The sequence below is a fragment of the Daphnia carinata genome, chromosome 6 (assembly GCF_022539665.2).
Source record: "Daphnia carinata strain CSIRO-1 chromosome 6, CSIRO_AGI_Dcar_HiC_V3, whole genome shotgun sequence".
In the NCBI taxonomy this organism is placed as follows: domain Eukaryota; kingdom Metazoa; phylum Arthropoda; class Branchiopoda; order Diplostraca; family Daphniidae; genus Daphnia; species Daphnia carinata.
The window spans coordinates 4,443,168-4,470,240 of NC_081336.1; the positions used below are offsets into that span (position 1 = coordinate 4,443,168).

Below are 27,073 nucleotides of genomic sequence, written 5' to 3' on the forward strand. Positions count from 1 at the left end.
CTTCTGTTGCTCTGCCTAGGCTTACAGCATAGAGAGAGAGGAACGAAAATTAAAAAAAAAAAAAAAAAATAGAAAATAAAAAAAAAAAAAAAGAAAACAGATAGGAGAAGAAAATGGACGCCATTGACCTGAAGCGAGTGAACGAAGCGGCGGCCGGTATATAGCAGAGCATCCACTTCCGCGTTATACTTTGGCACGTTCGCTTCGCTCAGAGAGCATTCATTCAACCCTTTCCACCGCCTCACCATTTTTTCTTGTTTGTTTGTTTTTTTTTCCTCTAACTTTTTTTTATTTTATTTGATTTATTTATTTTTTTTTTTTTTTTTTGCTTTTCGAGATGTTTGATGCACGTCCTCTGCTTCACAACCGCTTCACAACGCGCTGCAATAATTAAACGTTTCTTAGATTCTCTTCGATTTGAACTGTGAAGTGCTCACGTCTAATTCCACGTTTCTCTATTTCATGAAAAATCTATTCGTTTTTTTTTTTTTAAATTATAATAACAACCATCAAATAAATAGAAATACATTCCGAAATTGATGCGAGTCATTTCTGTTCAGAGGTGAACAACTGGCAATCATGTCATCCAAAGTCGACAATCAAGTACGGAAAAAAAAAAAAATCGTCTATCGAACGAACTGCTGCTGGTTTTTGATGTACAGAAAAGAAAAAAATAAATAAATAAAAAGCCCAACGACGGTGTCCAAAACTTCTTTTTCTTTTTTTTTTTGGCGGGCATTGCCCCAGTGAACCCGCCTGCTGTGTACCCAGGGTTTTCGGTGCCGCCATCAGGGAGAAGGAAGGAAGGAGGGACCACGGAGTGATGAAGAGAGAGAGAGAGAGAGAGAGAGAGAGAAAAGAAGAATGGCCTTCTTCTTCTTCTTCTTCTTCTTCCTTTTTACAATTTTCGATGGATGGAGGGCGGATTCGGTGCGGGCGCTGATGCATCCGTGTGTGGAGAGAAGAAGGAGAAAAGAAACAAGAGAGGTGGGTGGGGGGGAATGAATCAAAAAAAAAAAAAAAAAAAAGAAGAAGAAGAAGATGCAACAAACAAGAATGAAAATGATGGAAACGGCAATAAAAAAAAAAACGAGAACTTGCCTTATTTCATTGTGTCATTTCTTTGATATCTGCAGTGCATCTGCTGTGAAGCCTGTGATGTCACGAAATGAAGCGCCCTGTCCAAACTCCTAGACCTTCTTATCAAATTCAGCCGCGCTCTAGCCAGTCTGACAGCTCCATCCATCTGCGTGTCCCGAAAAAAAAAAAAAAAAATTTCAAATTACCCGAACCAATTGAATACACCCCCCATCGGTATAGCTCCCGGTTGTCAGTGAGGGTCAATACACCGAGAGTCGATATTGAACTATAGAGCTACGTTCAAAAAAAAAAAAAAAAAAAAGCGATCACGAATTCGATTTTGGATGTAAAAATTCGTAGGATACCAAACAATTTCACGCTTACTTCACACCTCCTTCTATCTCTCTCTCTCTCTCTCTGTCTACAAATAAAGACGATTTTCGACTTTCATCTTGTAAAACAAAAACCGGGCAAAACGACGCGAGAAGTCGAGCAGTCAAACACGACAATCCAAAAAAAAAAAAATAAAAAAAATGCCATTATTAAAAATTCATTTGAAGCTTCGTTCATCATTTTTTTTTTTTTTTTTTTTAGCTCTGCCGAAGGGGGAAGAAGAAATGCAAAAAAAAAAAGGTTCAATGTGTTCCAAGGCTGCTGGTGGCTGTTTGATGCGATGCGCAGTGTTACAAGTCCACTTGTTTGGGACGGAGAAATCAAGTTCGCTGGCCGCTCAGTTTCTGGCACCGGTTCTGACGGGGGCAGCATCCCTTCGGACAAGGAAGCGCCATCTAATAGACAGAGCCGATCACAAATGTCAGTGGCTTTAATATAAACTTGATACAACAACAAAATGTAAAAATTTGCTTTTGGCTTTTTTTTTTTTTTTTTTTTTTTGTTTCGTCAGGTCTGGACTCGTCCTCTTCATCACGTGCCCGATCGATGCATCACAACGTTGAGACGAGGCAACCTTCCGGCTGGACTATATTAAAATAGCCCTTCTGGGTACACACGTCAAACTGATAATCACTAATTAAATATGACGATATTCAATGAATCTACAGTATATGTACGAACACAGTGTAAACTAGCATTGAAAAACATTGGGTGAGGTCGAGACTGAAAAAAACAACTGACAGCAGATTAACATCCACCTTTAACGTTTTTCTTTTCCAACTAGATGACGAAACACGTCGCAGCGTTTTGACTTGCTGCAACTGGTTGGGCTGATGATTGGCGTTCAAACTTGTTGACCGTGACATTCTCTTTGCGTCTACAGTCTGCGATACAAAAAGAAAAAAAAAATCAGATACGAAGTATGATGCATATAACCCAATACGTACATGGCTCTCTATGCATTTTCTCCTAGTAAACGCAGAACAAGTCACGTTGATTGCGATACGAAAATACCCAAACATTTTGGTCATCCGGCTTCCCCGAAATGGCCTCCATGCGCTACTTATTTTTTTTTTTTTCCTGTCTTATCCTTTCCGTCTTCTTGTTTGCCAAATTTTATATATCTGCCTACAACACGCACTATTTCTTTATATACATCAAATATAGAAACGAGAGGGGAAAAAAAAAAAAAATAAAATAAAACGGTACAAACAATCGAGAGAAATGAGTTTGGGATGGGGGAAGGGGGGGGGGGATTTGGCTGTCAATTAAAACAGGTGATGGCCATAGATTGTTGTACAGAATGTCGTTTTGATGTAGCCTTCTATAGGATATATAGATAAAGGCAATAATATAGCACCCCACCAGTCGACCGGACGGGGGTGGGGGGGGGGAGGGGGAGGGGGAGGACCTACCATAACGGGACCGTCCTCCATTGCGACGTGAACCGAAAACTTTACTGTACTTGGTTTTTTTGTTTTTTTCGTTTGATTGTTTTTCTCATTCTCTTCACCGCGTCGTTTTTATAATCAAGAAACCGCTCCAACGGCTCAATCTTTTTTTTAATTTAATTTAATTTAATTTAATTTTTTTGTCCTTAGCTGTACTATCGTTGAAAAAATAAATAAATAAATAAAATGGAATAATCCGCATCGGCTCAATTATGTTTATACCTGAAAAGCCCAGCGATGTGCGGAAATAATTCTCCGGCACTATTTAACGTCTTTATTGGTCCACCTTTCTCTTACACTAAACCACTGCAGAATTTGTTCTCATTTAAAAAAAAAAAATATTTTGGCCGATTGAGGACGGCCAGATGCTGAAAAACGAATCATTTGTTAAACCGATAGAGAATTTTGAAATGATGTAGTTAAAAAAAAAAGAAAAAAAAAAGGGGCGATTGAACGCCAGACTAAAATTGAGAACACGAAAATAACAGCTGCCTCTCTTCTTCTGGGTTACTACCTGGATCTGAAAAAAAAAAAAAAAAAAAAAAAAAAAAATAATAATAATAATAATAATGATGACGTCTTGACTCGATTTTCTCCTGGTCTCTACAACGATGACGTCAGGCGAAAACAGCGTGACTTGGAAGCCGAACGCCCCACACGGCTCATCTACCATCTGAAGACGAACGGACAGAGCTGAGTGAACTTAATATAGTAAGACTTGGTGTGTAACATTCACACACTCAAAGTCCGTCCTTCCTTCCTTTTTTCTCATTCTCTCTCTTTCTTCTCTCTGTTCTTTTCGTTCACTTGAAACTCCGCCTCTCTGGTCGATTGGCTCCGCCCACGCTGCTCAACTCATCCGCACTCGGCGCTGACGGATCGTACACCGGTCCCCTCCCCCCCCTCCTCCTCCCTCCGTCGCTCTAGCAGTCGACAATCGCCTAGTTATATACCTGGGCACGCTGGTGGCTGTCACAGTACATTCAGCCGCTTGGCTCCGTACGAGAAACACCTACGAGACATTTCTCTCTCCCTCTCTCTCTCTGTCTCTCCCATTCCTTCTTTTTCGCATTCCCCCACCTCACTCGTCGGTTGATTGCTCCCTCGTACTCTCCCGAATTTTTTTTTTTTTAAACATCACCCACACAAACTGAAATTCCCAATTTCGGTCATTGGATCTTTGTTCCGCTTTTGAAGAGAAAACCAACGAGAAAACTAGTTTGATTTGTTTGAAATCTTATCCTTAAAAAGAAGAAAAAAAAATGTCTCCGAAACTAGACCCCACCGGCCTTTACTAAAAGGAGTGATCTCGATTTCCACCCCCGCCGCCAAACACTCAACTTCCGTCTCCTTTTTAACCCCTCCATTGCGGTGCGCGTTTCATACACAACACACACATACACACAGCTCTCAGAAAAAAAAGAAAGAAAAAAGACAGACGAGCCAAACACGATGCAGAATACAATGGTCCAAACGAATGTCCCACTCGATCCAACCGGCCTCTACTAAAAAAAAAAAAAAAAAGAAAACGTGACGAATTGAAGAGTACACGGAAAACAACAACAACAACAACAACGACAACAAGAGAAAACCATGCGGAATGCTTCCATTTGGCGGACGCCAGCCTGTGACAATCGGTGGCGCAGACGAACATCACCGGCGTTCGTCGTGTTGGCCTTTTTTGGTCTGTGCTTGGCGGTGACGCAGGCCGAGGATGGCTACTCGATTCCGGCCGACGCCATCCGCATCCGAACGGAGGAGCTGGGAGCCGACCGACTGACGCAACACCTGGCCGTGCTGATGGCGAGCGGCGGCACCAACGTCAGCGCCAACAGTTTGGACGTAGGTGATCCAATGGACGAGCGAGACAATCACGTCAACGGCGAAGCGCAGCAAGGTGAACTTGAAGAACTTGAAGAACGAGTTGGTCAAGCAGACGACCGCCACCTTCCCACGGCTCTGGTCAGGCTCAACGCTTTACTACGGGCCGCGGAAGAGCGCAAAGAGCGGCTAGAATCAAACGCCGCCACGTCTCGTCTACTCTCCATCAACCGGGGTGGATTCTTCCGCGGATGTAAGTTTTCTTTTTGTTTATAATTTTTTTATTTTTCATTATTCTATTAAGGTAGATTTGATTTATTGCGTTTGCCCCCCCCCCCCCCCCAAAAAAAAAAAATAGCATTTGGCAAAATAGTTTCGCTTCCGTAAACGCGTATAGTTTGTTGTATTTATCATTACGTCAGTCCTTTTTTAGGGCATTAAAGAGCTTTGTTTGTACAAGAGCACGTCCTTAAATTCATCTGACAAGCCCAATTGAAAAGCGTGAATAATCGAAAATCAAGAGTAACAAATAGAAAAAGCAAAAAACACGTTAGACAGAGAGAGAGAGAGAGAGAGAGAAAAGAAATGCAATTATTTATCATAAAAATTACTTGACCGCGATTGAAAACTGAAAATGGCCAAAGTGAAAGGCAACTGCGTTGCAAGTTTCAACTTTCACGCAACACATGACCCTCCTTTACCTACACTCGTGTTCTTACGTCGCCAGCATAAAGTAGACAATTCATTTTTCGTTTTTTTTTGTTTTTTTTTGCCCCTTCTTTCGACATGATTTTCTTGGAATCGATTTTGTAAAGCGTATTATTGCTTCTACCAATTGTTGTCAAAGTCAAACGTCATTTTCACTGTCAGGCGTAGCATAGCGGCGTTTGCGATTAGCGTTTCGGAGTAAGCCTCAACCCGTAGCCTTTCGTGTTGTCATTGATACGTTTGGAAATTCTCGGATCTGGGACTGACCAGTGCCAAATTGTGATGTCATCATTCGTGACCTACTTATGGTAAACAAGAAGTGGGTAGAACGTCGATGTCGGCAGCGCACGACCAAGTAAGACAAGCCACCAGCGTGGAAAAAAAAAAAAAAGCAAAAAACAAAACCGAAACACAGAATAAAATAAAAGAAAGAAAAAAGTAAAACAGGCAACAGACGAAGAGAAAGAGGCCGAAATGAAGAATGGGAAATGCCAGCCGTGAGGGTGATTGGTTATTGTTATTGAACGTGATCTTGTCGAGACAGGCATTTTTTTTTTTTTTTTTGCCTGTGTTGTTGTTTTCGTACCTTTCGTTAAAGACCCTCAATGTCTCACGGCTTCTTATGCAATTTTCTCCGGAATTCACGCCGTTCCTAGATCGTTGCCGTGCTCCATTTTGCTCGGTTTTGATTTTCGGACGAATCGTTGTGTGCGATCTTGTGGTGTTTGTCACCTGACACGTTTAGCTTCAGCGTTTAGTCAATCAAAACACCCCGAGAACAGTAAGACTAAAATCAAGGGTCAAAATGACATAGAAATTTTTTTTTAAAAAATACTTAAATCAAATTCTGGAAAACCGGTTCGTGTTTCTTTTTTTTTTTTTTTTTTCCTCCCACTTAAGTGTATCGGAAATAATGCGAAGGTTTGGGCGTTGTCAATGACAGCATGCACACAATCTGCAAGGAATTCTGTTTGTTTTTTTTCTTCTTCCCCGACAGAAATGTAATACCGAATTGATAGCGACTAGCCTATTTATCATTTTCATCTAGGTTGCATTCTGTAGGCCTTTAACAACTCAATGATTAATTTAAAAAAAAAAAAATAAAAAAAAAAAAAAAAAGGAGAAACGCCTTTAATAGAAATTAGAAATGAATTTCTCTGTTCACACCCATTTTCACACTAACCGTTTTTCCTTTTGTTTTTTTTTTCTATCCTTGCAGTATTGGTCGTCTGGGTGCCGGTCAGCTTCCTGTTACCTACACTCGCCCACCGTCGTCCGGCTTATTATCGAGCTCGATCCAGTCGCGGAAGGAAGCATTTCACAGACGATAATAACATCATCGTCGACAAGCCAAACGTCAAGCCGGCAAAGATGGCACATTTCGACTACGATGCCGACTCTCCCGACTATAAGTTCGAATCACATTACGGACCTTTGCTGTCGCGATTGGAAGCCTACTTCACGCTGATGCGGATCGATAACATTCACTGCCGCTGGAAGCTGCTCTGCTACGCCAGCCGGCAGCCAGACGCGTATCAGCCGCTGTCCAGTCTGTTCCGCAGGCTCTTCGAGCGCAGCAGTAAGCCGGCGGCGGCGAAACCGATCAATCAGCAGAGCTATCACCCGGCTCTGAAGAAATTCTTTACGTACGTCTGGGCCGACAAGAAAGGCTCTCGCTTCACGTCGTCCGAACAGTGCGACGCCGAGTACAGAATGTGCCCGACACCCGTCAATCGCCTCATCCGCATGGACATGATCCGCTTTTGGCAGAAACTATCGAAACGCTTCGCTATCCAACTTCAGGACGAGTGAGCCTCTCAACTCACTGGAAGGCAAAAATCACCTGCATCATCATTTGAATATCATTTTTATTTTTTTTTTTTTTCTCATCGGCAGTTTCAGCACATTTTGGTCTTTCTATCCATTTTTCAGCCATTTTCTTTTTTTTTTTTTTTTTTTTTTTTTTTTTTTTTTTTTGCAAAGGCCCTTCTTGAGATTAATTGGATTTATTTTATTCAGCGACGTAATGGCTTCTAAACGTGATAATAACTAGGTAAAGACGGTTTCGTGCAGACGGGGGAGTGGAAGGTTTTTTGTTTTTGTTTTGTTTCAAGAGGGAAAGATAGTGACATCTAGCGAATACGGATGTCTTTATATGTGAATATAACCTATTTCCGGGGCAGGTCGAAAGCAATTCGAAAAAATTGCTCCTTCCCGAAAGAATTAATTATTAATTATCAAACGACAAAAAAAAAAAAAAATATTCAGAAGAAATCGAGAACGGCAAAAGAAAAAACAAGTAAAAGAAAATATTAAATTCTAAATAATACTAAAAATAAAAAAAAAAAATAATAATAATAAGATACAGAGACAGAGAGAAAATTATTATTTTTCTATTTATATTTAAGACTAAATGAAGATCAGGGTTAGTAATTGATGATTGCGTCCACGCCAAGATTCCTATAAATGCGTGTGTAAATTGTACGGCTCTCACTTCACCAGCCGCATCTGAGGTATGGAGATTTACGTTGTACGGAAGAAGACGGCAAAAAATAGCCACGAGAGTCGTACTCATGTACCATGTAGCCCTGAAACCTGTTGGGTAACAAATAAGAACAACGAAAAAAGAAAAAAAATTAATAAAAGCAAAAAATATACGCAAAGCGAAAAAATCACGATATCCAAGTATCTTTGGTGTATTTCATTTCTTTCACTATTTCAATGAATCGATGCCAATTCAAGGGTTTCCAATTATTCGATACGATCGCCGAAACGCAATACGTCTTGATATTGGCATTCATCCGATTTCGCAAACAGGCTAAAGATGGCTACAGGGCAGCTCGAGTTAAACAGCAAATTAAACGAACAAATGAAGCCCTGATTTTTTATTCAAACACAGCAAACGCCTTGAGAGAAAAACAAATGAGATTGAATCACCAGATCCGAGAAGTAAATACGGAAATTACGCGTCCATTACTGAACAATAAATAAATCGCAGACAATGGATTGGTCTCTCCTTCGTGCTGATCGGATTCAACGCCAACGTCGTGATCCGTCCTACGATCGAGCTCAATCAAAAGATCGAAATCAATGGAGGCTGTCTTTGTATTTCTTCGTAATAGCACATAATTTCATCCAATAGGAAGGCAAATATGACTAAAAATTAGCTAAACTATGTGGTTGGCCGACATGATTCTATTCTTCAATCAATAACGATTCAGTCTAAACAAATTAGCATATGCCAGAGTGGCTTAACTCCCAACACATTCGGCGACTACACTGCAGAATAGGGGGGGGGGGGGAGTTCAACGAACTGCACTCACGCCGTCAGCTAATATTGAAATTGGTACCATCTCAAAGCGAATGGCCTTAAACCCAATGCTAACCATAGCGTGAAAGACAGGTAACATGTAGCTATCTATACACACACAATACGTGTGCAGTATTTTAAGGTGATGCGAACAACTCCATTCGGGTCATATGGCTCGTTCTCGCGGTTACGCCGCACCGTTCGGTTAAACGACGAGGGGTAGTTTAAACCCGCGTTCGCTAGTAAAAACGCTGTTGCGTCTGTTTTAAACGTGGCAATTTGCCAACTTATTTCATTTTCTTTTTCTTTTTTTTTATAAAGGAGGCGTTATGATGGTGAAGGAGGAGAAAATAGGGCTGTACCGGTACGTCACCGATGACGTCAATGTTTTGTTGGACTCGCTGCGGCACGGTGAGCAGGGCAAGGGCAAAGACCGGCAGTAACCCACTGAAAAAAAAAAAAATGAGAAGAAAAAATAAAATATATATATAAAAAAAAAAATACCTGACGTATAAAGACAGCCCGATAATGTTTTGGAGAACCAGAACCAGAACAAGAGACGAAGCGTTAGCCGACAGCACGTCCCTGTACGCTGAGTACACACAACAGCCCTGCAGGGGGGTAAAAAAAAAAAAAAAAGAGAAAAAAAAAAAGCCAATAACATTGATGCCGTCCATTTGTTGGCAATTACTGCATTTGCTTTCCTCTTCTTTTTATTTTGTTTTTGAAAAAAACAAACAATTCTTTTATTTGTTACTAACCAAGCGAAAGGAATGGTCAATGAAAAACAACAGACCAACGTCATGTGCAAAGTAATCGCCAGTGTTAAGTAAGCGTACTCTAAAGGAAAAAAAAAAAGATAAAAAAATAATACGGGGATTAACCAAAACAAACCCCAGCCCCTCTCCTCCTAAAAAATGAAGAAAAAAAAAACGAGAAAAAAATAAAACAAATTTGAATTAAAATTAAAACCACCTATCCTAGCTGGTTTAACCGGTCACCGAATTGCTGCTTCCCTTTACATTTATACAATGCCAAACAACATCAACTACGGCCATCGAAAACAACTGGAAAAAAATAAAAAAATAAATAAAAATGAATTAAAGCAGGGGAACAAGGACGGACAAGCTAATAATTATCACATCTCCCCAGAGTTGCAGTGCAAGTCCTACGTGTATGAATGTAACGCACTGTACAATGTGTACATACCTCAGCTGTTTTCGTTGGAGACGCTGTGCATGTTCAGGGGAGAATTATAAGTGGTCGGCGACTTTGCGGAGGAAATGCTGCCGACACATGTCGTCCGGAATCTGTCCCCCCCTCCCTTCCACCTACCACGATGATAAATATAAAGAAAAAGTAATGCGTGTATATAAACAGATTTACTGTACACGCAGGGAGGGAGGAAATTTACAGACGGAGGGAAGAGCAAAAAAAAAAAAAGAGAAACAATTTAATAATATTAAAAATAATAATAATACGAATAAATGAACTAAAAATATTAAATATCTTATTAAAATGCTCTTGTCTAGAATTTGGATTTTCAAAAGGTTTTGCGACTGAAATCCTACACGTTGTAGTTTTAACCGCTTTAGCAATGTTAGGCGACATCTAGCTGGATTCCATAAGAATGATTGATGCAAAGTTCCAAAGCCTCCTAGCTACGTGGCAGGGTACAAAAAAAAAAGTCCCGTCTAAATTAAAAATAATTGTACAAAAATATATATATATATTTATATGTGAAGCGAGAGATAGTCTTGTGTTTTGCGGTGCTGATATCACAAAATGCAGGGCAGTTAGAGGCTATTCTTATTATTATATCCCCACAATAGTTACAACAGGTATATAATAATAAGAGCAAGGCCCGATAAAGGGATGTGTGTGTGTGTGTGTGTGTGTGTTGAGAACAGGGAACCTCAGTTTATGTCTATATACGCATACACGTATATAGATATATTCAAGAGCGGCCCGGAGGTGAATGACCGACAGTGACCCCCCTTCTTTTCTTCTTCTTCTACTTCTCTTCTTTTTCTTTTTTTTTTTTTTTACCTTTTCTCTGTGACTGAATGCCTGTCTGCATTTACTATGTGTGTGTGTGTGTGTGTGTGTACGAGTATGGGGGCTGTGGCTATAGCATAGCTGCTGGAGAAAATACAATTCTTCTTCCACGATGGCTAATGGTGACCGCCCGCTCGCTCACCTGAACGGCTCAAACATATGTCCAGATCCACTAGCATAATATCAACCCACCCGTAGCCGTTCGTTTCCACTATCATCCTCCTTCCTTCTCAATCATCATCCCCTTTCCTCGTGCTGTTGCGTGGCTGCGAGAAACACAAAAGACGAAGCCAAGAGAGCACCACCAGAAAGCAGTATAAACGACAGAAAAAGAGGAGTATAAATTTGTCGGTCACGACACGCCGACAACGCAACGCGGAAGTCGTGCGGTTTTTTGGCACTAGAAACAGCAGGAGGTGCATCCAGTATAGGAGGTCCAGCAATGAACGACCAATGTACATAGACGTGTGTTGTCTGTGTGTGTGTGTGTGTAGGTATACCAAAACATGCAGACAGCGTTCCATATGCTCAAACAGCCGAAAAACCATGACAGCAGCTGCTGTCTATATACTGTTGGTTGTTGTTCGTTTTTTTTTTCTTTTGTTTCTTTTCGGCGATGCTTGAATGTGCCTTTATAACTTATGCAATTTTTTGCTTTCAGACGAATTTTCGATGTGATGATATCAGAGGCGTTTTTGAGATGAAAATGTGCATTGTTGATAAATCGTATGTGGTATTCACAGTTGGGAACAGGGCACTTTGTCATCTATAATTATTAACTTCCCTTTGGGGTTTCCTCGCGAGATAACTCGTTAACTTAAATTTTGAGTTGGAAAAAAAAAAGAATGTTTCATTAAGTAAACCTTTAATCAATGTCTCTGGATCGAAATCCAGTTTTCATCATACGAATATAAAACGAGTCACTTGACTTGCTTTTTTTTGAACCCCTCCCTATTTGGGAACGGATTTTCTACGGGCAAGTGTATACATTAATGCTATTGCTAAATGAAACTTGCTTTATCTGTGCAACTGTATAGTGCTTCCTTTTCTTTTAACATGTCTATCTAATGAAGCCCAGGTGGGAAACAATTCAATTGTAGCTGCGGACAGTAAGACGTCGGCTGACCGGTGGGTGACCCCAGCATTGGCCGTTTTTTCTTTCTTCTTTTCTAAACGTATAAATCAATAATAAAAAATTAGAATAATAGTAGAAAAGAGTCGATGGCCCTTTGTCTTATTTGTGTTTCCCTTGAAACTTAATTAGTCACAGATTTTTTTTTTTTCAGATCGACGTTGATACAATCTTCGAAGGGAGAATGCACTTCAGCCACTTTGCACACGATAAGTACGGGCATCAAATAATAAAAGAAAAACCTGAAGTAGAAAATATATATGCACGAGTGACATGCACAACGTATACCCTATATCTGACCTAAGTTGACCTACTTTATGACCCAGTTCCTTTTTTTTTTCTCATCCTTCACGGTTTTTTTTTTCATTCGTTTCTTTCTCTTTATTTGCCCATCGATTTGTTTCCTTTCTATTGAGATCCCGTTTAAAATCTCCAATTGGCGGCTGTACCAACAGCACCTCTTTTTACTCCCATTCATTTCGCATTGTATGGAACTAGAACTGGAAGGTTCGATGTTGACCTGGTTCGAAAATCCGGCAGATAAAAGGTCCATTTTCCTATTTTTCATTGATGCTTCTTCTTTTTCCTTGTAAGATAATTTCCGCCTTTCGGTTAAGGATTGTAAGACAGCCCGACAATAACTCAATAAGAAAGGAGACAAATGGACGGTAGTGCAAAAAGAGGTCAAATCGGGTCATACCTGGTCCACGCAAAGGTCGATCATGCAGCAAAACAAAAAACGCGTCCAATGCATCATGTTTGTTTATAGGCATAGGATATTTGGGTAGTGCTACATTGCAACCGAGAAATGCGGTCCTTCACGGCTGAAACAATTGACACCGATATGGTTATCATAATTCAACTGCTATTTTTTGTGTTCTCTAAGTGACTGACCCCCCTAACAACTATTCACGTATATAACCGTAAAGGAACCAACAGAACAGGTATATTTGTTTAACATTTTACCTGTTCTAGCTGTCCTTTTACAAGAAGAACGGTTAGGAGGAAATTTTTAAAAATTATTTGATAAGCTGTGATTAATTAATTTCTTATATTTGCGCAATGTCAGATGTAAGGCCGTGACGTCGCTGCAAACTGATACTTCCCGTAGCTCAGCTAACTCCTCCTTTAAAAATTATTAAATGATTAATATTCCATCTAAGTTGTTTATGATTCGTGAATTGAACGAAGCAGCTCAAGAATATGTTTGGGGATCGCAACTATCCCACCTCATGCATATCACATTGTTTTACCACGCATTTAGGTAGGTTGTATTTTTTTTTTATTTCGTCGGCAAAGGTCACAAGTAAATTTGGCTGCTGCTGTAACGTTAAATGCACCTCCCCAATGGCCGTGTACATTTGTAGACTATGATGGAAATCTGAGTTGTTTTCTCTGCGCTAGGAAAGTACTGGAAACAGTATTATCGGCTTCTGGGCCACACTTCCTCGTCCTTCATCATCCTTCGCATAAACGAGTTCAAACTAGGTTAATGCTTGAGGCAAATACGACCAAAACTTAGGCTACTACACGTCTTCCAGGAAGTGCACCTCTTTTGAAAACGGATTTCATAAAAGAAGATCAGACTTTTATCAGCGGCAAAAATGCACCATGAACTAACCAGGGAGTTTAAGCCTCCTGTGTGCATAAAACATCGCAATAACGCATATACGCGTGTCGTTTGAAGACTTTTTGTGCCAATGTGTTCCGATTAGCGCTTTGAAAAACGTCAAACATTTAGCTCATAAGCGATTAATTTTTTTATGCCTTATTTCTTACCATAACGTTTTTATTTCTTATTGTTATTCAACACTATTGAATTTTGACACGAAGAGCTGAAGATTTCTGTCACCTTCAGATCGAGAGGGAACGTCATCATCCCCATAGGTTGAACAAGCGTCTTCTGATAGGACAGTGTAATAATCGACTATACTATAGCTTCGAAAGACTCCTGATTATGTGCTTGCGTCGACCGCAGACCGATGTCTACAGAAACTATTTTAGAAAATGGTAAGGGATTCAGAGTCTTAATCAACGAAATGAATTTACGTATGTAAAAAATCAACTTAAATTATGGAAAAATCGTTTGATATGATCTTACGATAAATCTGTCGCCTCGTGTAGACATTTCATCACTTGAGTATAATCCGTTAAACTCGCTCCTGTTTTTCTGTCATGTGCGTTAAACTCATTAATTAATTTTGAAAGGTTCAATGTTTTGTGATTGTGTTATTTTAGTTTAAAATATGAGACTATGGTTGTTCAAATTTTTGAAAACAAAACAACAAGAAAAAAAAATGGAATCCAAAAGAAAATTCGCCACCAAACGGCATCGGACGTGAATAGTTGATGGCAGTCTTTACCTCGTAGTATCTTTGATGCCAAATGAAAATGTTTTTCTAACGATCGCTAGATGGCGTAAAAGTACCATTACCGCTTTTCCCATTTTGGTATTAACGAGGATAGTATCGCAAGTAAGTTAATCTTGTATCGCCATACCGTTAGCGGTAGTATCGCTTTATCAAGGTATTATCATCGCATTAAAATGTTTGTAGCAGTAGTTCAACCCTGGTGAAAACCTAAGGCTGTCACGCCTATACTTACCGGAGGTCAGCTGGGGCAAAATCCTACACAGAATTTTTTAAATTAATTTTAGAGCAAAATCAAATGGTCCTTAAGGAAAAAAGAATGTTTGTACCACATCGGTATTACTATCCATTGCAGCGACGGCAGGTAAATTTAGTGTAACACAATGGAAACTTCTGTCAGGCTGAGACAGCAAATCATAGAAAAACTTAACCAAATTCAACGCGTACATCTGAACAGACTAAAATCTTTAAATCACTAGAGTTAAACCAGTGTAATGAATATTGATCTATTAGTTTGCTAGTCGTTGATGAAACGGGCTAAATACTTGTTTTTGTAGAATACAACTTGTCAGTTTGTGAGTTTTACAGTAATAAAATTTTGTTTGAAAATTCTAAGAATAAAAAAAATACGACCGATTTAATTCATTTTAATTTCATTTATTGAGATTTCAGACAGGAAAACTGGGTACAAAATTGATATGGCGCATTAGACAATCAATCCGCCTTATTTGTTGTAGGGCGCTCTTTTACTTCGATCATTGCAGTTGAAGAAGAAGACCGGAAACCTTTTGCAGCCTGGCCATGTTTACCATTGTGTTCGACTCCACCATGTCTTTCGAATGGATTTTGAACAGCAACCGGGTTGGATTTTTTGCTGTCATAAGCCTCGTTGGTCGAGTCACTTGTATGAGAAAAACTGATTCCCGAAAAGGTTTTCGTGATTTCCAAATCAAACTCCCTGGAAGGCTCAGTGGAAGCTGAAGAACTAACTTCCTGCATTACTGTAGTATCGCTTGTTTCAGTTTTACTAATCGTTCCGGTCGTCTTATCTAGTTCAAACAGGTAATCATTTCCCCGAATATCAGTTATTACTTTGGCTTTAAAAGACCCAATGCCACTTTTGAATTCAATAACATGTATCTCTCGGTTTTCTGTGTCATAATCAAGTTTTTCGTTGACATTACTGTCGTCCGTTGTTCCGGTCAATGAAAGCCCGCTTCTTGGCATTGGATTTCGAATATCGACAGCAAGTTGGTCAGGAGCTTTGCTGTCATAACCCTCGTTACTCGAATCACTTGTATCAGAAAAACTGATTGCAGAAGCCGATTTTGTGATATCCAAATCAAACTCCTCGGAAGGCTCAGTCGAAGCTGAAGATCCAATGCCACTTTTGAGTACAATGACACTGATATCGCGGTTTTCTGTGTCGTTATCAAGTTCTTCATTGACATTACTGTCGTCCGGTGTTCCGATCGATGAAAGCCCGCCTTTTGGCATTAATTTTGGAGTATCGACAGCAAGTGGGTCAGCATCTTTGCTAACAAAAGCCTCGTTGCTTAAGCCACCTGCATCCAAAAAACTGATTGCAGATAACACTTTTGTGATATCCAAATCAAACTCCTCGGAAGGCTCAGTCGAAGCTGAAGATCCAATGCCACTTTTGAGTACAATGACACTGATATCGCGGTTTTCTGTGTCGTTATCAAGTTCTTCATTGACTTTACTGTCGTCCGGTGTTCCGATCGATGAAAGCCCGCCTTTTGGCATTGATTTTGGAGTATCGACAGGAAGTGGGTCAGCATCTTTGTTATCAAAAGCCTCGTTGCTTAAGTCACCTGCATCCGAAAAACTGATTGCAGATAACACTTTTGTGATATCCAAATCAAACTCCTCGGAAGGTTCAGTCGAAGCTGAATAACTATCGGTCCGCATTACTGCTGGATTGTTAGTTTCAGCGTTACTAATCGTTCCGGTCGTATTGTCTGGTACCAAATCGAAATCGTTTCGAGTATTAAAAGCGTTTTCTGCTGCAGATTTAACGATATCCAGAAATCTTGTGAGCAGTGGCTTCAAGTCAGCGTTACTTTCCTTCGAAACCTCCTCTGTCATCGCTGCTAAAAGTTCTTTTGTTAGATATTCGTCACTGTCCTCTAAAACGATGTGCATAATTTCTACCATTGCTGCCAAAATGCCTGCGTCCTCTTTTCCAAGGGAAGCAACCATCTCTGGTTTGAGTTTTGAATGACGTGTTGGTGGCAAATCATCTTCGGTAGCGCTATCGAATCCAAAGGGAGGAAAAATTTTGCCTCGCGGGGACTTTTCTTTGCCGATGTCATCCGATCTTTTGGTCCCTTCGCTTATAGTAGACTCCGAGAGAGACGTTCTTGAGGTTTCAACTAGAATTTCGTCAAGATCTGGTGTAATCTCCGTTGGCAAATTGGGTTGCTCTGGTGGACATTTCACAAATACAGGATCCGTCGCACATGGAGATTTCTCTTGCCTTCGGGGATCGATGGCCATGCCAATAACAATCATCACGCAAATAAAAGCCATTGCCATTGAAAAAAAACAAACGTAATGGGACGGCGTCAGTTTTTTTGAAGAAATTTTGTAACCCATTTTTTTTTTAATTTAATAAGCCACCAAACTAAATTAAACCATAGAAGGCTGTGATCTCTTATAGAAAATGCCGTATCGACCTGACATTTCAAAGTCAAAAAAATTGATGTATTCATAATTTTATCATTCGTTAAAAGTAAAACCTAGTTTTTTTCTAGTTAAATCTACTTCCACCTAATTTTCACACGAAGTTCAATCATTAGTTTTTGTTTTTCCTCAAATATTAGTTTTAAAACAAGGTTTCCGCGTTACTCACCACGCTCCAACATTCAAAGCAACGGTTCGTGTTCGGCTGCACATCTATGTCCCTAAGGCAGTGTTTCCGTAACGACAGAAATTCATTACAAAAATTGGAAATGTTAGTTGCTACACTTGCCCGCAGTGGCGTTGAAGGCAGTCGGTAATTAAATATCGCAATAGGTGGAACATCAGCGAGGCAAAAATTCATTTTAAAAATGAGAAATGTTAGTTTTTGCATCTTCCCACCAGTGGCGCTTCAGTCGGCAATTTATAGATGGTGTTTGCATGTGTTCGTCTGCAAAAACCGTTTCAGCCCTTCATTGGCTCTTGAGCGTGGTCACGTGACTGCCTTCAAATCTCACCGCTAGGGCGAACCCCGTAAACGCAACGCATTTCATACGGCAATCGTTTCTCATCATTCGAGTGTTTTTATAATATCACTAGCATAGACATAATCCGCGTTCGTCCGAGTTTCAAAATAGAACAAACAATAAATAAAACAATTGAATTTCTTAGTCTGGTATACACTTTGTTATGCCACCAACTATCAACCGAGTTGGGATAAATTCTTAAATCATTGGAACTTCTGGTTCGCCTCAACATTTTTCTCAATGTGCTATGGATATCTGTGGAGCCGCAGTGTAATGCTCAGCTTAAGCTAGTAGCATCAGATATGTTTCGTCTTTTATATGGTGGAAATATTTTTACTTTTCTTGGCTTCTAAACATGAGGCAAAACAGACAATAACGAACGTCTCTATTAAGAAGAAATTTAGGATAATTTTCAAATATTTTCATACTCTTTAGTGACTTTCTCACTTCTCGGCGTTACGGTAGCAAATTTACGGACTCAAAAAAGGAACTGGACAGAGTACGTGTATCTTTTTTCTGTCAAGTCTCGATTTTAACTACACATACCGATAAAGTGCATGCCGGCGTATGAGGGAAGAGACGACGTCTTTTGTAGTTGTCAGGAAATTTTACTTTATTTAATTGTCGACAGCTTCATTAATCCGACAGTCGGATACATGGTTCAAAGCATAAATGTGAAATTGTAAAAAGCATTCTTCTCATTATGATCAATAACCGCCCAACTGATGTGGTGTAGAATGGATAGACGTGCACGATTGTTTTTTCAAATCAGTTTTCAAATATGTATTAATACATTCCCGAAGGATGGTCCATCAGTTTTGCGATTCTGTTGGCGTTGCTGTGAATGCCACGTCCGATTTGAGCAGGCGACGACACTCGAATAGAGCGATTTCTTTGGCTTCGTCTAGGGTCCGCTTCACTGAGTGGCTGCGGAATGTTTCGAAACGGCATGGCCTGGAACGAAGGAGGCCAGAATTCAGCTGGGCTCATGTCCAACTCGCTCGAATGTCGTAACACCGACGGCAATATCGGCTGATGTGGTTGAAAATGCTGCCTGTAATCTTTCATGAGAGCCTTGTCGGTGTGGAAAGTTTCCCACTCTTCTCGACTGGATTTTGACGACGAGTCTCGCGAGCTCCCGAAAGACGATTTGATAAATCCAGGAATGAGATTAGCAAAGGCAAATGAATTACGGCTCCCAGGTTTACTTCTGTTGCAACCGTCAATGTCTTGATGTCGCTTGCTCTTTCTACTGCCAAGGTCAGTGCGTGAAGTTCCACGTCCGCTATGACCTGAATACTGTCCCGGAAAGGAGAAGACGTCGCCAACTTGCAGGTCACCCAAGTGAGCTGCTGGGTCAACGGGCGACATGGTTGAATCGCGGAAGTGATCCGGGTGGCGAAACATGTGCTGAGAGAGTGGGCTGTGACCCATTAGGAAACGTTGCTGTTGATGCTGTTCAAACATCATCATTTCCTCGGCTGCCCGATCTCTCAGATTGGGATGGTGCACCATCGGATGGATGAAAATAGGACTCTCTCGCTGTAACGCGTTGATGTTGTCCACGCTGGCGTGTCGCCTTCGTGTGGTCGGCAGATGTGTTCCTCCATCATTCGTGTTTGCAGATGAAGGAATAACCATATCGTCCGTGTACATAGGACTACGAGCTTCTAATACGTCCCAGGATTTATGGAAAAGTCGGGTCGGAATTGCGCGTAGAATGTCAGGCTTGATTTTTTCTTCGGTCATGTCCTCCATGGATAGTTCCCTGCTGTTGCTTCCTTCGACAGATCCGAATGATTTTCGGATGTTTCTTCGAAGTATTTGCGTCTTGTTCCAATCGCTTTCGCAGACGCTACTGTTAAACGGTTTGTCATCATCGCCCTCGTCGTCATTATCGGCTTTACTTTGCCGGAAGAAGTTCTGCGTGATTTTCTTTCGGCTGATTTCGGTCGGGCCCGCCTCTGCGTCCGAGTCTGACGAGGTTCGAATGCTCTCTGGCGTGACGCTGATGACCGTCGCCAATGGAAAGTCGCTAGTTTCTCCCGTTAAATCGTCTAAGTGGACAGCATTGGGGCTAACGGCCAAGGATTTTTTGGATTCCGGCCGTGGAGGAGGACGTGGTAAGTATTTGGGTACCAGATGCTCCTCAGTGAAGGAGCCTGAATCCTTCGACGTGCTACCACAATTGCTGCTGTTCTTCTCTGTGTTCATGTCGGATTCGGCGCTGTTAACGATGTTGTTTAATTCCTCAATCACGTCATCGATGTCGTAATCTTCGTCGTCGCAAGACATGTGGCAATCCGCTATGTTGTACCAATCGTAGTGTGATCGTTCACTCGTTAATTTCTCCTCCATCCGTAAATCGGTCGCTTGAATACCGATCGATGAGAAGGTTGTTACCGGGGTATTTATGCGTAACGTCGTCAACTCTGTTTCCAAATCAGCGCAGCGTTTCTTCATATCGTTTTCGAACTCGCTAAACCTTTTCTTTTCACTTTCCAGGGCCTGTAAAAAGATAAATATAAAAATCATGATTTCCTAGGAAATAAATAAACAATGCGTACCAGTAATCGAGAACGTAAACTTAGAAGATCTTTTCGCAGGGCTTCGTTGGTACTGGTAACATTAGTGAGCCGGTCCAAGAGCAGCGTAATATTGATTTGGTTTTCGCTCCAGGCTGATAATTCTTGTCTTAGTTGGGCGGCTAACGGGCTTCTCACCGTATCGGCAACCTGGAAAACACAACAAAAAAAAACCCGATTACTAGCTTTGCATTTTTTTTTTTTTTTAAATTTTAACAAAGTGTGACACTTAAAGAAGCCAATATGCGTGCCAAGAAACGAAGCTATGCATTACAACATAGAAGAGTATTACCGTCTTCGTCTCAACCTTATTAAGGCAATGATTTCACACATGTGAAACTGAGAAAATTAAAAATAAATGTGTTTTTTGGTCAGTTAGTTGCTTGTCTACGATTTTCTTTTGGAGGATTCTGACCTCGCTCTGGTCTGCCATCTTGCATGAAATGTGATAGTATCAAATACAATTTATAATGCGCGACTATGCATAATGTCAACATCTAGCTACAGATTCACTAGACCACCATCCCGTTATTTTTTTTTTTTTTTCTTACCATTTTTTGTTTTTTGAATTCGTGGAATCGGTAAACGAAGATCTGGACAAACGAGTCCCATGAGTTGACTTTAAAAACTGACCTGAGCGAGAGCGTGAATATTGAGTGCAGCTTCCTCCACCTCCCACTGTATGACAACTTGATTGCGCAAATCGGGGGCGGACTGGACGAATGAGTTGAGGAAAGCCATGGCTTCAACCAGGAAACGAAGGGCCGTGTCCGTGTTGTAGGCAACGTCTCCTCCTCCCGTCATTCCATCCTCGTTGGATGCGATCAGCGATTCCACTCGTGAGGCTGTAGAATTCACAATGCCGCTCAAGAGCTTGAGTCGCACCTAAAAATGCGTGTGTGTGTTTCATTGGGTCACACCAGCAAGGGATAATGAATTGTAGTATGTCCCCTCTTTGATGACGCCTATGATTGCAATTTATGTTTCATTTTATTTACCGATTCTCCCATATTTAAGCGCAGCGTGGTCAATGCCTCGGACACACGCGAGTGGCCGCCAGGCATTTTGCAAAGTGCCGTCATCAGCTAGAGAAGTAACAAGAAAAGAAAAAAAAAAAGATGAACACAAAAGAATACAGCCTACGTTGTAAATCAATGCGGCATTATTATTATTTTATTATTTTTTTTTTTTGGCCGTGTGACGTTGTGCCGTTTTTCGTCGTAACCGCAGCCAACGACGAAGGCGTGTCGTGAGCTCAAAAACGGGCTGAGATACTGGGAAACAAAAAAAAAAAAGTGGGTGGGGGTAAGGAAGTGGAATAAAAAGGAGGACGACATGGTGGGTGAGAAAAGACGCGATACTTTCGATATTCTTACCTGTAAGGCGAGGCTTCGGGTCCGGGTCAGATTACTGACTAGAGCCAATGCCAAGCCGTAAAATCCTGCATTGTGAGCCAGGAGACGGGAGAGTCCGTGGTCCTTGCCCGGGACATGACCGTTGGCCAAACATAACTGGTAGAGCGAAAGTAGCACTTCTAACTCGTCCGTCGACGCGTTACGGATCAACGATCGACGGTTGGCCCGCACGTTCGACAACTCCTTGTTGGATCCTTCATGAAAAAAAAAGAAGTATAAAAATAAATAAATAAATAAAAATTATGCAAACCTATCTGTGAAAGCAAAACTCATAAAATTAGTTAGTAAGGGATGGTATCAACTATCAAGTCAATGTTAATTTTCAGCCCACTTGATTTACAAAATTGGACACGTTACAGGTTCTAGGTGCTATTCTGAAGATAAGGCAATCGCTTTTCACGACTGCAATTATTCATTAGAATTTAACTATTAAACTTGCAAGATCAAACATGATAATCGGCGTAAGGTGCTTGCTGAATTAAACCGACATCTAGACGAAATTCATCAGAAAATCCAATGACCGGAAAATTTTATTTAATTCTTGGATTAGTCCACAGTCACTTAGTAGGTTACTTCGCTACCTTCCCTGAACTTGTGTTGTTGTTTGTCTTCTTCACCTCATTTTTTTTTTTATTCTTAAAATTCCAGTTTTTCCTTCAAAATGCACTCCTAATCAAGAAAACCAGTCCGTGGATAACAGGTATCGTGTGAACTGCTGTACGGTTATTTGTTCCCGCGAACCGGGAAGTCAACGAAGAAGATTCTTAATCTATTGTTAGACTTTTGTACCCGCATCCCTCCTTGCTCTTACATCCCATCAGATCGTTCGAGCACGAAATTCTTTAATAACGAAACAAGACGAACAAGTGAAAATAAATACAAAAAAAAAAGGGCCTCTAATTTGCATTTACATTGAAATGGCTTACGTCATTATCAAAAGCACAAGCTTAAATTTAAAATCTCCATGTTAAAGTTACTGACCGTTTAATTCCACTTGAGCCATCTGAATGGTGCGCAGCAAATCCATTAAGAGGGCGATGCCATCGCACGTTTCACCGGCGAATTCTTTGCAGAAGCTATTATTCAAAATCAATTGTTCCAGAGTTACCATAGTGCTGTTAGTGAGGACGAAGGTCCAACTTCTACGTACGACTGCATCAACGACGCTCGCAAAGATGACTACCCGATTTGAGCCCAAATTCGATTTGAAAAAAACAAACGTTACCTAGCGAACGAAAAGAACAGGTCCAGACGCAATTTTTTGAGGATATCCGATACGTCGGGACACGACTTGTTGTTGGGACGGCCGTCACGATCGCCGGCCGATGTTACCGTGACACTGTGTGAAAGTTTTGACCGAATCTCGGCGCTCATCTGTGAATCCTTGCCGTATAATTTGTCGACAGCGCTACCCACGCCTCCATTGGCGTTCGTCGTAGAGAGCACCTTACGCAAGAAAGTCGTGTAATCCTCGGGATTCAAGGTCGGTGGTCTTCGTGATTTTCTCTACAATTAGCCAAAAAAAAAAAAAAGTAAAAGCAAAAACAATGACTCAAACTAATCAAACTCAAAAACAAAGATAAGTCTTGTGTGTTTTTCTTAATTATTCATTGCCTTTCCCTCATTCCGTTTGCCTTTTTTTATGTTTCGTTTCATCATTTTAAAATATAACGGAGTCTGTCTTTCGGCTTTAGGCAACATCGGTCCACCTGCGCAAGCCAATCAAATGCGGATGGGAAAGTGCTGTGGAGTTTGTGCGTTGGGGCTGTTTTGGCTTGATGCGCCACAAACTCAGTCGGCTCGATTAAAGTTTGATTTCCTCGCGGGAAGGACAAACAGAGAGCGAAAGTGTTCTGGACTCGCCCCCCCATGCAACACACCTTGCGTACAGAATCGGTCATTTGCCTCAGTTCTTTTCCTCATCATCATCATCACGCCAAAACCGCCGGCGCTCTGTACATTACAACTTATAGCAAGCCAGATGGGCCAGTCGCTCCAATACGAGCGTGACTGTCCGAAAGCACCGCCTCGCATCCTCGCAAACCCACCTTACCTCTTCTAGACATTTTACACGCACGGAAAATGGAGAATAACATGGCGAACGGGAAAAAAAAAAGAAGAAGAAGAAGGGGGAAAAAAAAATGTACTCCAGGAGCTGATGGCGATTTCCTTTTTTTTTTTTCTATACAGCCATTCCGTCAAGTCTAGGGTGAACGGCCCTGTAGTCTTTGCTCCCCCTTGCAGGCATACGTGTTTTTTTTTTTTATTTTTCTACATCGTGCTCTCGTCTTCTTCATGTTGGATTCTCGTTTATTTTTTGTTTTTTTTTTCTCTATTATTTGATCGTTTTCTATTTGCCCCGCAGGTGGAAGCTGAAATGACCATCTGTTATGGTCTGCTAGTCCCGAAGCCTGAGCTCTTTGCTAGCCCTCTCGACTTTATTAACGATTTATCACTCTTCACGCAGTTTGCGACTTCGGGACTAAAAGTAAAAACGTATGGCCAAGGTCAATTGGTCACTTCACATTATTTTCTTGGGCGCAATTTTTTTCTTCCTGCTCAAAATGACGGGGTGGTTCCTTGCTGAGCATTCGAAATTTTCTAAGGCTGTACGGACTTGGGACATTTAGTCAGGATATTTACATATAAACAAAACATAGGATCGAAAGGGTTCAATGGCCTGCAGGACAGAGCCAGCTGGTCAGTATCTTTTCGTTCCTTTTTTTTTTTTTTTTCGCTTTTGTTTTTTAAATGACCATATAGCCTTCCATCTGTGGGAGAACAGCTTTCATTGTTGTTGATCGATCTTCGTCGGTACGAGGAAATAATAGTTCGCCAAACTCCTTTAATCGCATTTTGGACGAGAAAATGAACGACAGCAACAGGTGGCTCAAGTTTCGAAGTCATGAATGAGATCTTACTATCTGAAATATTCACGTACCGAGGACAACTCGCTGCATTCTTGCGAAAAAAAGAAAAAAAAAGAAAAACGAAACGCTTAATGCATTTTTCATCCGGCAACTTGTTGAAAAGCGGATGCGACAAAGCTATTCGTCTACTTCACTTCATGCTTGGCAACTCATGTGGGTTGATGGAGCGGTGTTTCCTCTCTTTCTTTCACTTTTTTCTTTTCCCTCTCTTATTTCTTAATCTTCCCTGTTTAAAAACATGTCTTCCTTTCGCCCTATCCTTTTTTTTCTCCATTCTCGATCGTACCTCCGCAAAAGTTGTGTATCATAAATGATCAGTATCTATGATTGTTCAAGTTTCCGGAACCAGCAGAAACTATGATAAAGCACAAAAAAAAAAAGAGCTTCAAATAATGGGATGACAAAAGAAAAGAAAACGGAAGAGAAATTGTTCCAGCCGACTTGTTTTGTCATCAGTACGGCCCCTGTAAGGATGCGCTTTAAAATGAAACTTTAAAAAGGCTTCCATCGCTAACGACTATAGAACGTAGTATAAGAAATTAGTCGAGAGAAAGGGAAAAAAAAAAACAAAAAACAAAGAAGAGTTTCTGTTTTAAGGACCGTGCCCATCGCAATGTAGCTTCGTCACAGTTTATAGAGAAACAGCGGGATGGCTGCTGGAATGAATCACGCTTCACAGCTTCACTGCACTAGCTGCTTTAATGCCAGCTCCATGCAGAGCGGACGTACCAGATACCAGACGTAGTCCGTATCCCGCCAGCGACAACGATACTAACATTCATACACAATAAAAACAAAAACGGACAAAATGAACGATGTAAATAACCAACCAAAGTCTTACCTTGACTTTGTCGTTCTGTCCGAAAACATCCACCACCCAATAAGTTTCAACACTCGGCGATGGCTCGCGCTCCGTTTGACCGTTCAAAGACTTCATCTTGGCTATGGCGATGTCGATGTGTGGACGTAATGAATGCGCATGTGCTACGCTTTTTAGTTTTGTAACACACGTTGTTCAAACGGAGCTGCCCTTCATGGAAGATGAGCTAATGTTTATTTCAGAATCACACGGGCAAAAACTTGTATGGCAATTCTTCAGATTCTCTCGTGTTTGCAATCGCCTCCTTTCTGCGAAACGCGATGAATACGAAAAACAATGTGGACAGCTCAATGTGGCGGACAGTTTTTCAACAAATAACACGCAAAACAAAACACAAGTGAACGGACGCGTCTAGACGCGTGATGGATTTATTATATATTTTTTTTTTCCAGTTGGCCGTGTGAGAAGTCAAGATTCCAGAGGAGCGAAATGAAAAAGCGAGTGTACTCGACGAGCAACGTCAAACGAATGTGAGCTGGGCGGACTGAGCGACTGAAGGTTATTCACCGTCACGCAGAGTATATAATACTCAACGCACGCAAGGCGGGAAGCAGACTACTCGATAGGTCCGGCAGTAAAGAGCGGTGGCTGTGTGTGCAACAACTTGAACTATCTCGGTGCGAATGAAGGGAGAAGAACAGCACACCAGTTCTTTCTACCTTAACCAGAGCTAGAGCTGACGCTTTTGGCTTGACGGTAAACAACCTTCCTCATACTCGATGATATGGCTGCGGGCCAAATAACATCCAATTCTATCGTATACAACATATAATGTTGCTTACTTCTGTTGCGCTCCAGCGCATTAGCCCGAGCTATAGCTGCAATCCAACGTGGATGGAATTCTTTTTCTTGTCTTTTTTTTTTTTTTTTTTCAATGTACCTTGTCCATTTTTTTTTTTTCTTAAAATTCATACGAAACGAGTGGCTGACAGGACGGAATGAAGACTGAAACAACAGCCGCTATCCGTCGAATTGAAAAAAAAACAAAAACAAAAACAAAAAAAAACATGAAAAGGAGGAAAAGTGATTTTGCGAGCTTAGAATAGGCAGCCAACTATTTTTGTGGAGCAATTTCCTTTACGGGAAAGCCCGTGGATTGGAACAGCGATAAAATAATTGGGAAAAACTTATGCCGCATTTGCATATAAGGAATGGCGTGCTGCGCTTCCGTGCAAGTTGACAGTCGACTGAAGATCCAGATCACAAGCCCTTTCTCGTCTAAGCCATCAAGACCATCCTAAACATACGACGTTGGGAATACGTCTTATAACGATGGTAAAAGTGCAACAACAGCCATCGCAACTTGATGCTACAACTGGGGAAGTAGCTGACGACCGAGTGGGAAAAACGAAACGCATCGAGGACACTTGGCTAAATTACGATTCTATTTCTTTTTTTTTTTTTTTTTTTTCTATCGTCCTGGGAAGCTTTCGACGGCCGAAACTTGACGATGTTCAAGCTTTCGATTCTTCCCCCCCCCCCCCTGTTGTTTTTTTCTTCACTTGTTCAGGTGCTACTGGCACAACAGCTGCTCAACGACACAAGTCGTGATTTTTATTTTTTCATCATCATCATCTTCGCTTTTTTTTCTTCTTTACTTTTCTTTTGTTTTTCTTTGGTTCGTATTGCTATGTCTTCAATCTTATTCTCTGCCGTCTTTCGACTCGGCAAAAAAAAAAAAAAAAAAAAAAAAACTTTCTGTTGTCTTTTT

The 27,073-nt window shown here is 41.0% G+C and overlaps 3 protein-coding genes across 3 annotated transcripts in view; 1 reads left to right on the top strand and 2 right to left on the bottom strand.

The window, feature by feature from the left end:
- LOC130690154 (uncharacterized protein C3orf38 homolog) overlaps nt 1–27,073 on the bottom strand; it is a 98,605-nt gene that overhangs the window by 8,340 nt on the left and 63,192 nt on the right. The gene's annotated exons all lie outside the window — the stretch shown is intronic.
- LOC130690137 (uncharacterized) lies at nt 3,966–8,068 on the top strand. Its single transcript, XM_057513124.2, has 2 exons — nt 3,966–4,998; nt 6,673–8,068. Exons 1-2 carry the CDS (start codon nt 4,518–4,520, stop codon nt 7,263–7,265), a joined length of 1,074 nt encoding a protein of 357 aa, XP_057369107.1. The 5' UTR covers nt 3,966–4,517; the 3' UTR covers nt 7,266–8,068.
- Nucleotides 18,263–25,621, bottom strand: LOC130690102 (uncharacterized). The gene is made up of 8 exons (XM_057513073.2): nt 25,324–25,621; nt 22,778–23,058; nt 22,534–22,628; nt 21,514–21,746; nt 21,136–21,222; nt 20,771–21,022; nt 20,120–20,287; nt 18,263–20,060 (listed from the first exon to the last, which is right to left on the bottom strand). Exons 1-8 carry the CDS (start codon nt 25,417–25,419, stop codon nt 18,339–18,341), a joined length of 2,934 nt encoding a protein of 977 aa, XP_057369056.1. The 5' UTR covers nt 25,420–25,621; the 3' UTR covers nt 18,263–18,338.

What these genes read in the sequence shown, in the direction of transcription:
- LOC130690137 (XM_057513124.2), top strand. Translation starts at nt 4,518, where the DNA reads ATGCGGAATGCTTCCATTTGGCGGACGCCAGCCTGTGACAATCGGTGG. An exon ending in GGGTGGATTCTTCCGCGGAT is followed by an intron (nt 4,999 to 6,672) that starts GTAAGTTTTCTT and finishes CTATCCTTGCAG; the next exon opens with TATTGGTCGTCTGGGTGCCG.
- LOC130690102 (XM_057513073.2), bottom strand. Translation starts at nt 25,419, where the DNA reads ATGAAGTCTTTGAACGGTCAAACGGAGCGCGAGCCATCGCCGAGTGTT. An exon ending in GACAGAACGACAAAGTCAAG is followed by an intron (nt 23,059 to 25,323) that starts GTAAGACTTTGG and finishes GGCTAATTGTAG; the next exon opens with AGAAAATCACGAAGACCACC. An exon ending in ATATTCACGCTCTCGCTCAG is followed by an intron (nt 20,288 to 20,770) that starts GTCAGTTTTTAA and finishes TGTGTTTTCCAG; the next exon opens with GTTGCCGATACGGTGAGAAG.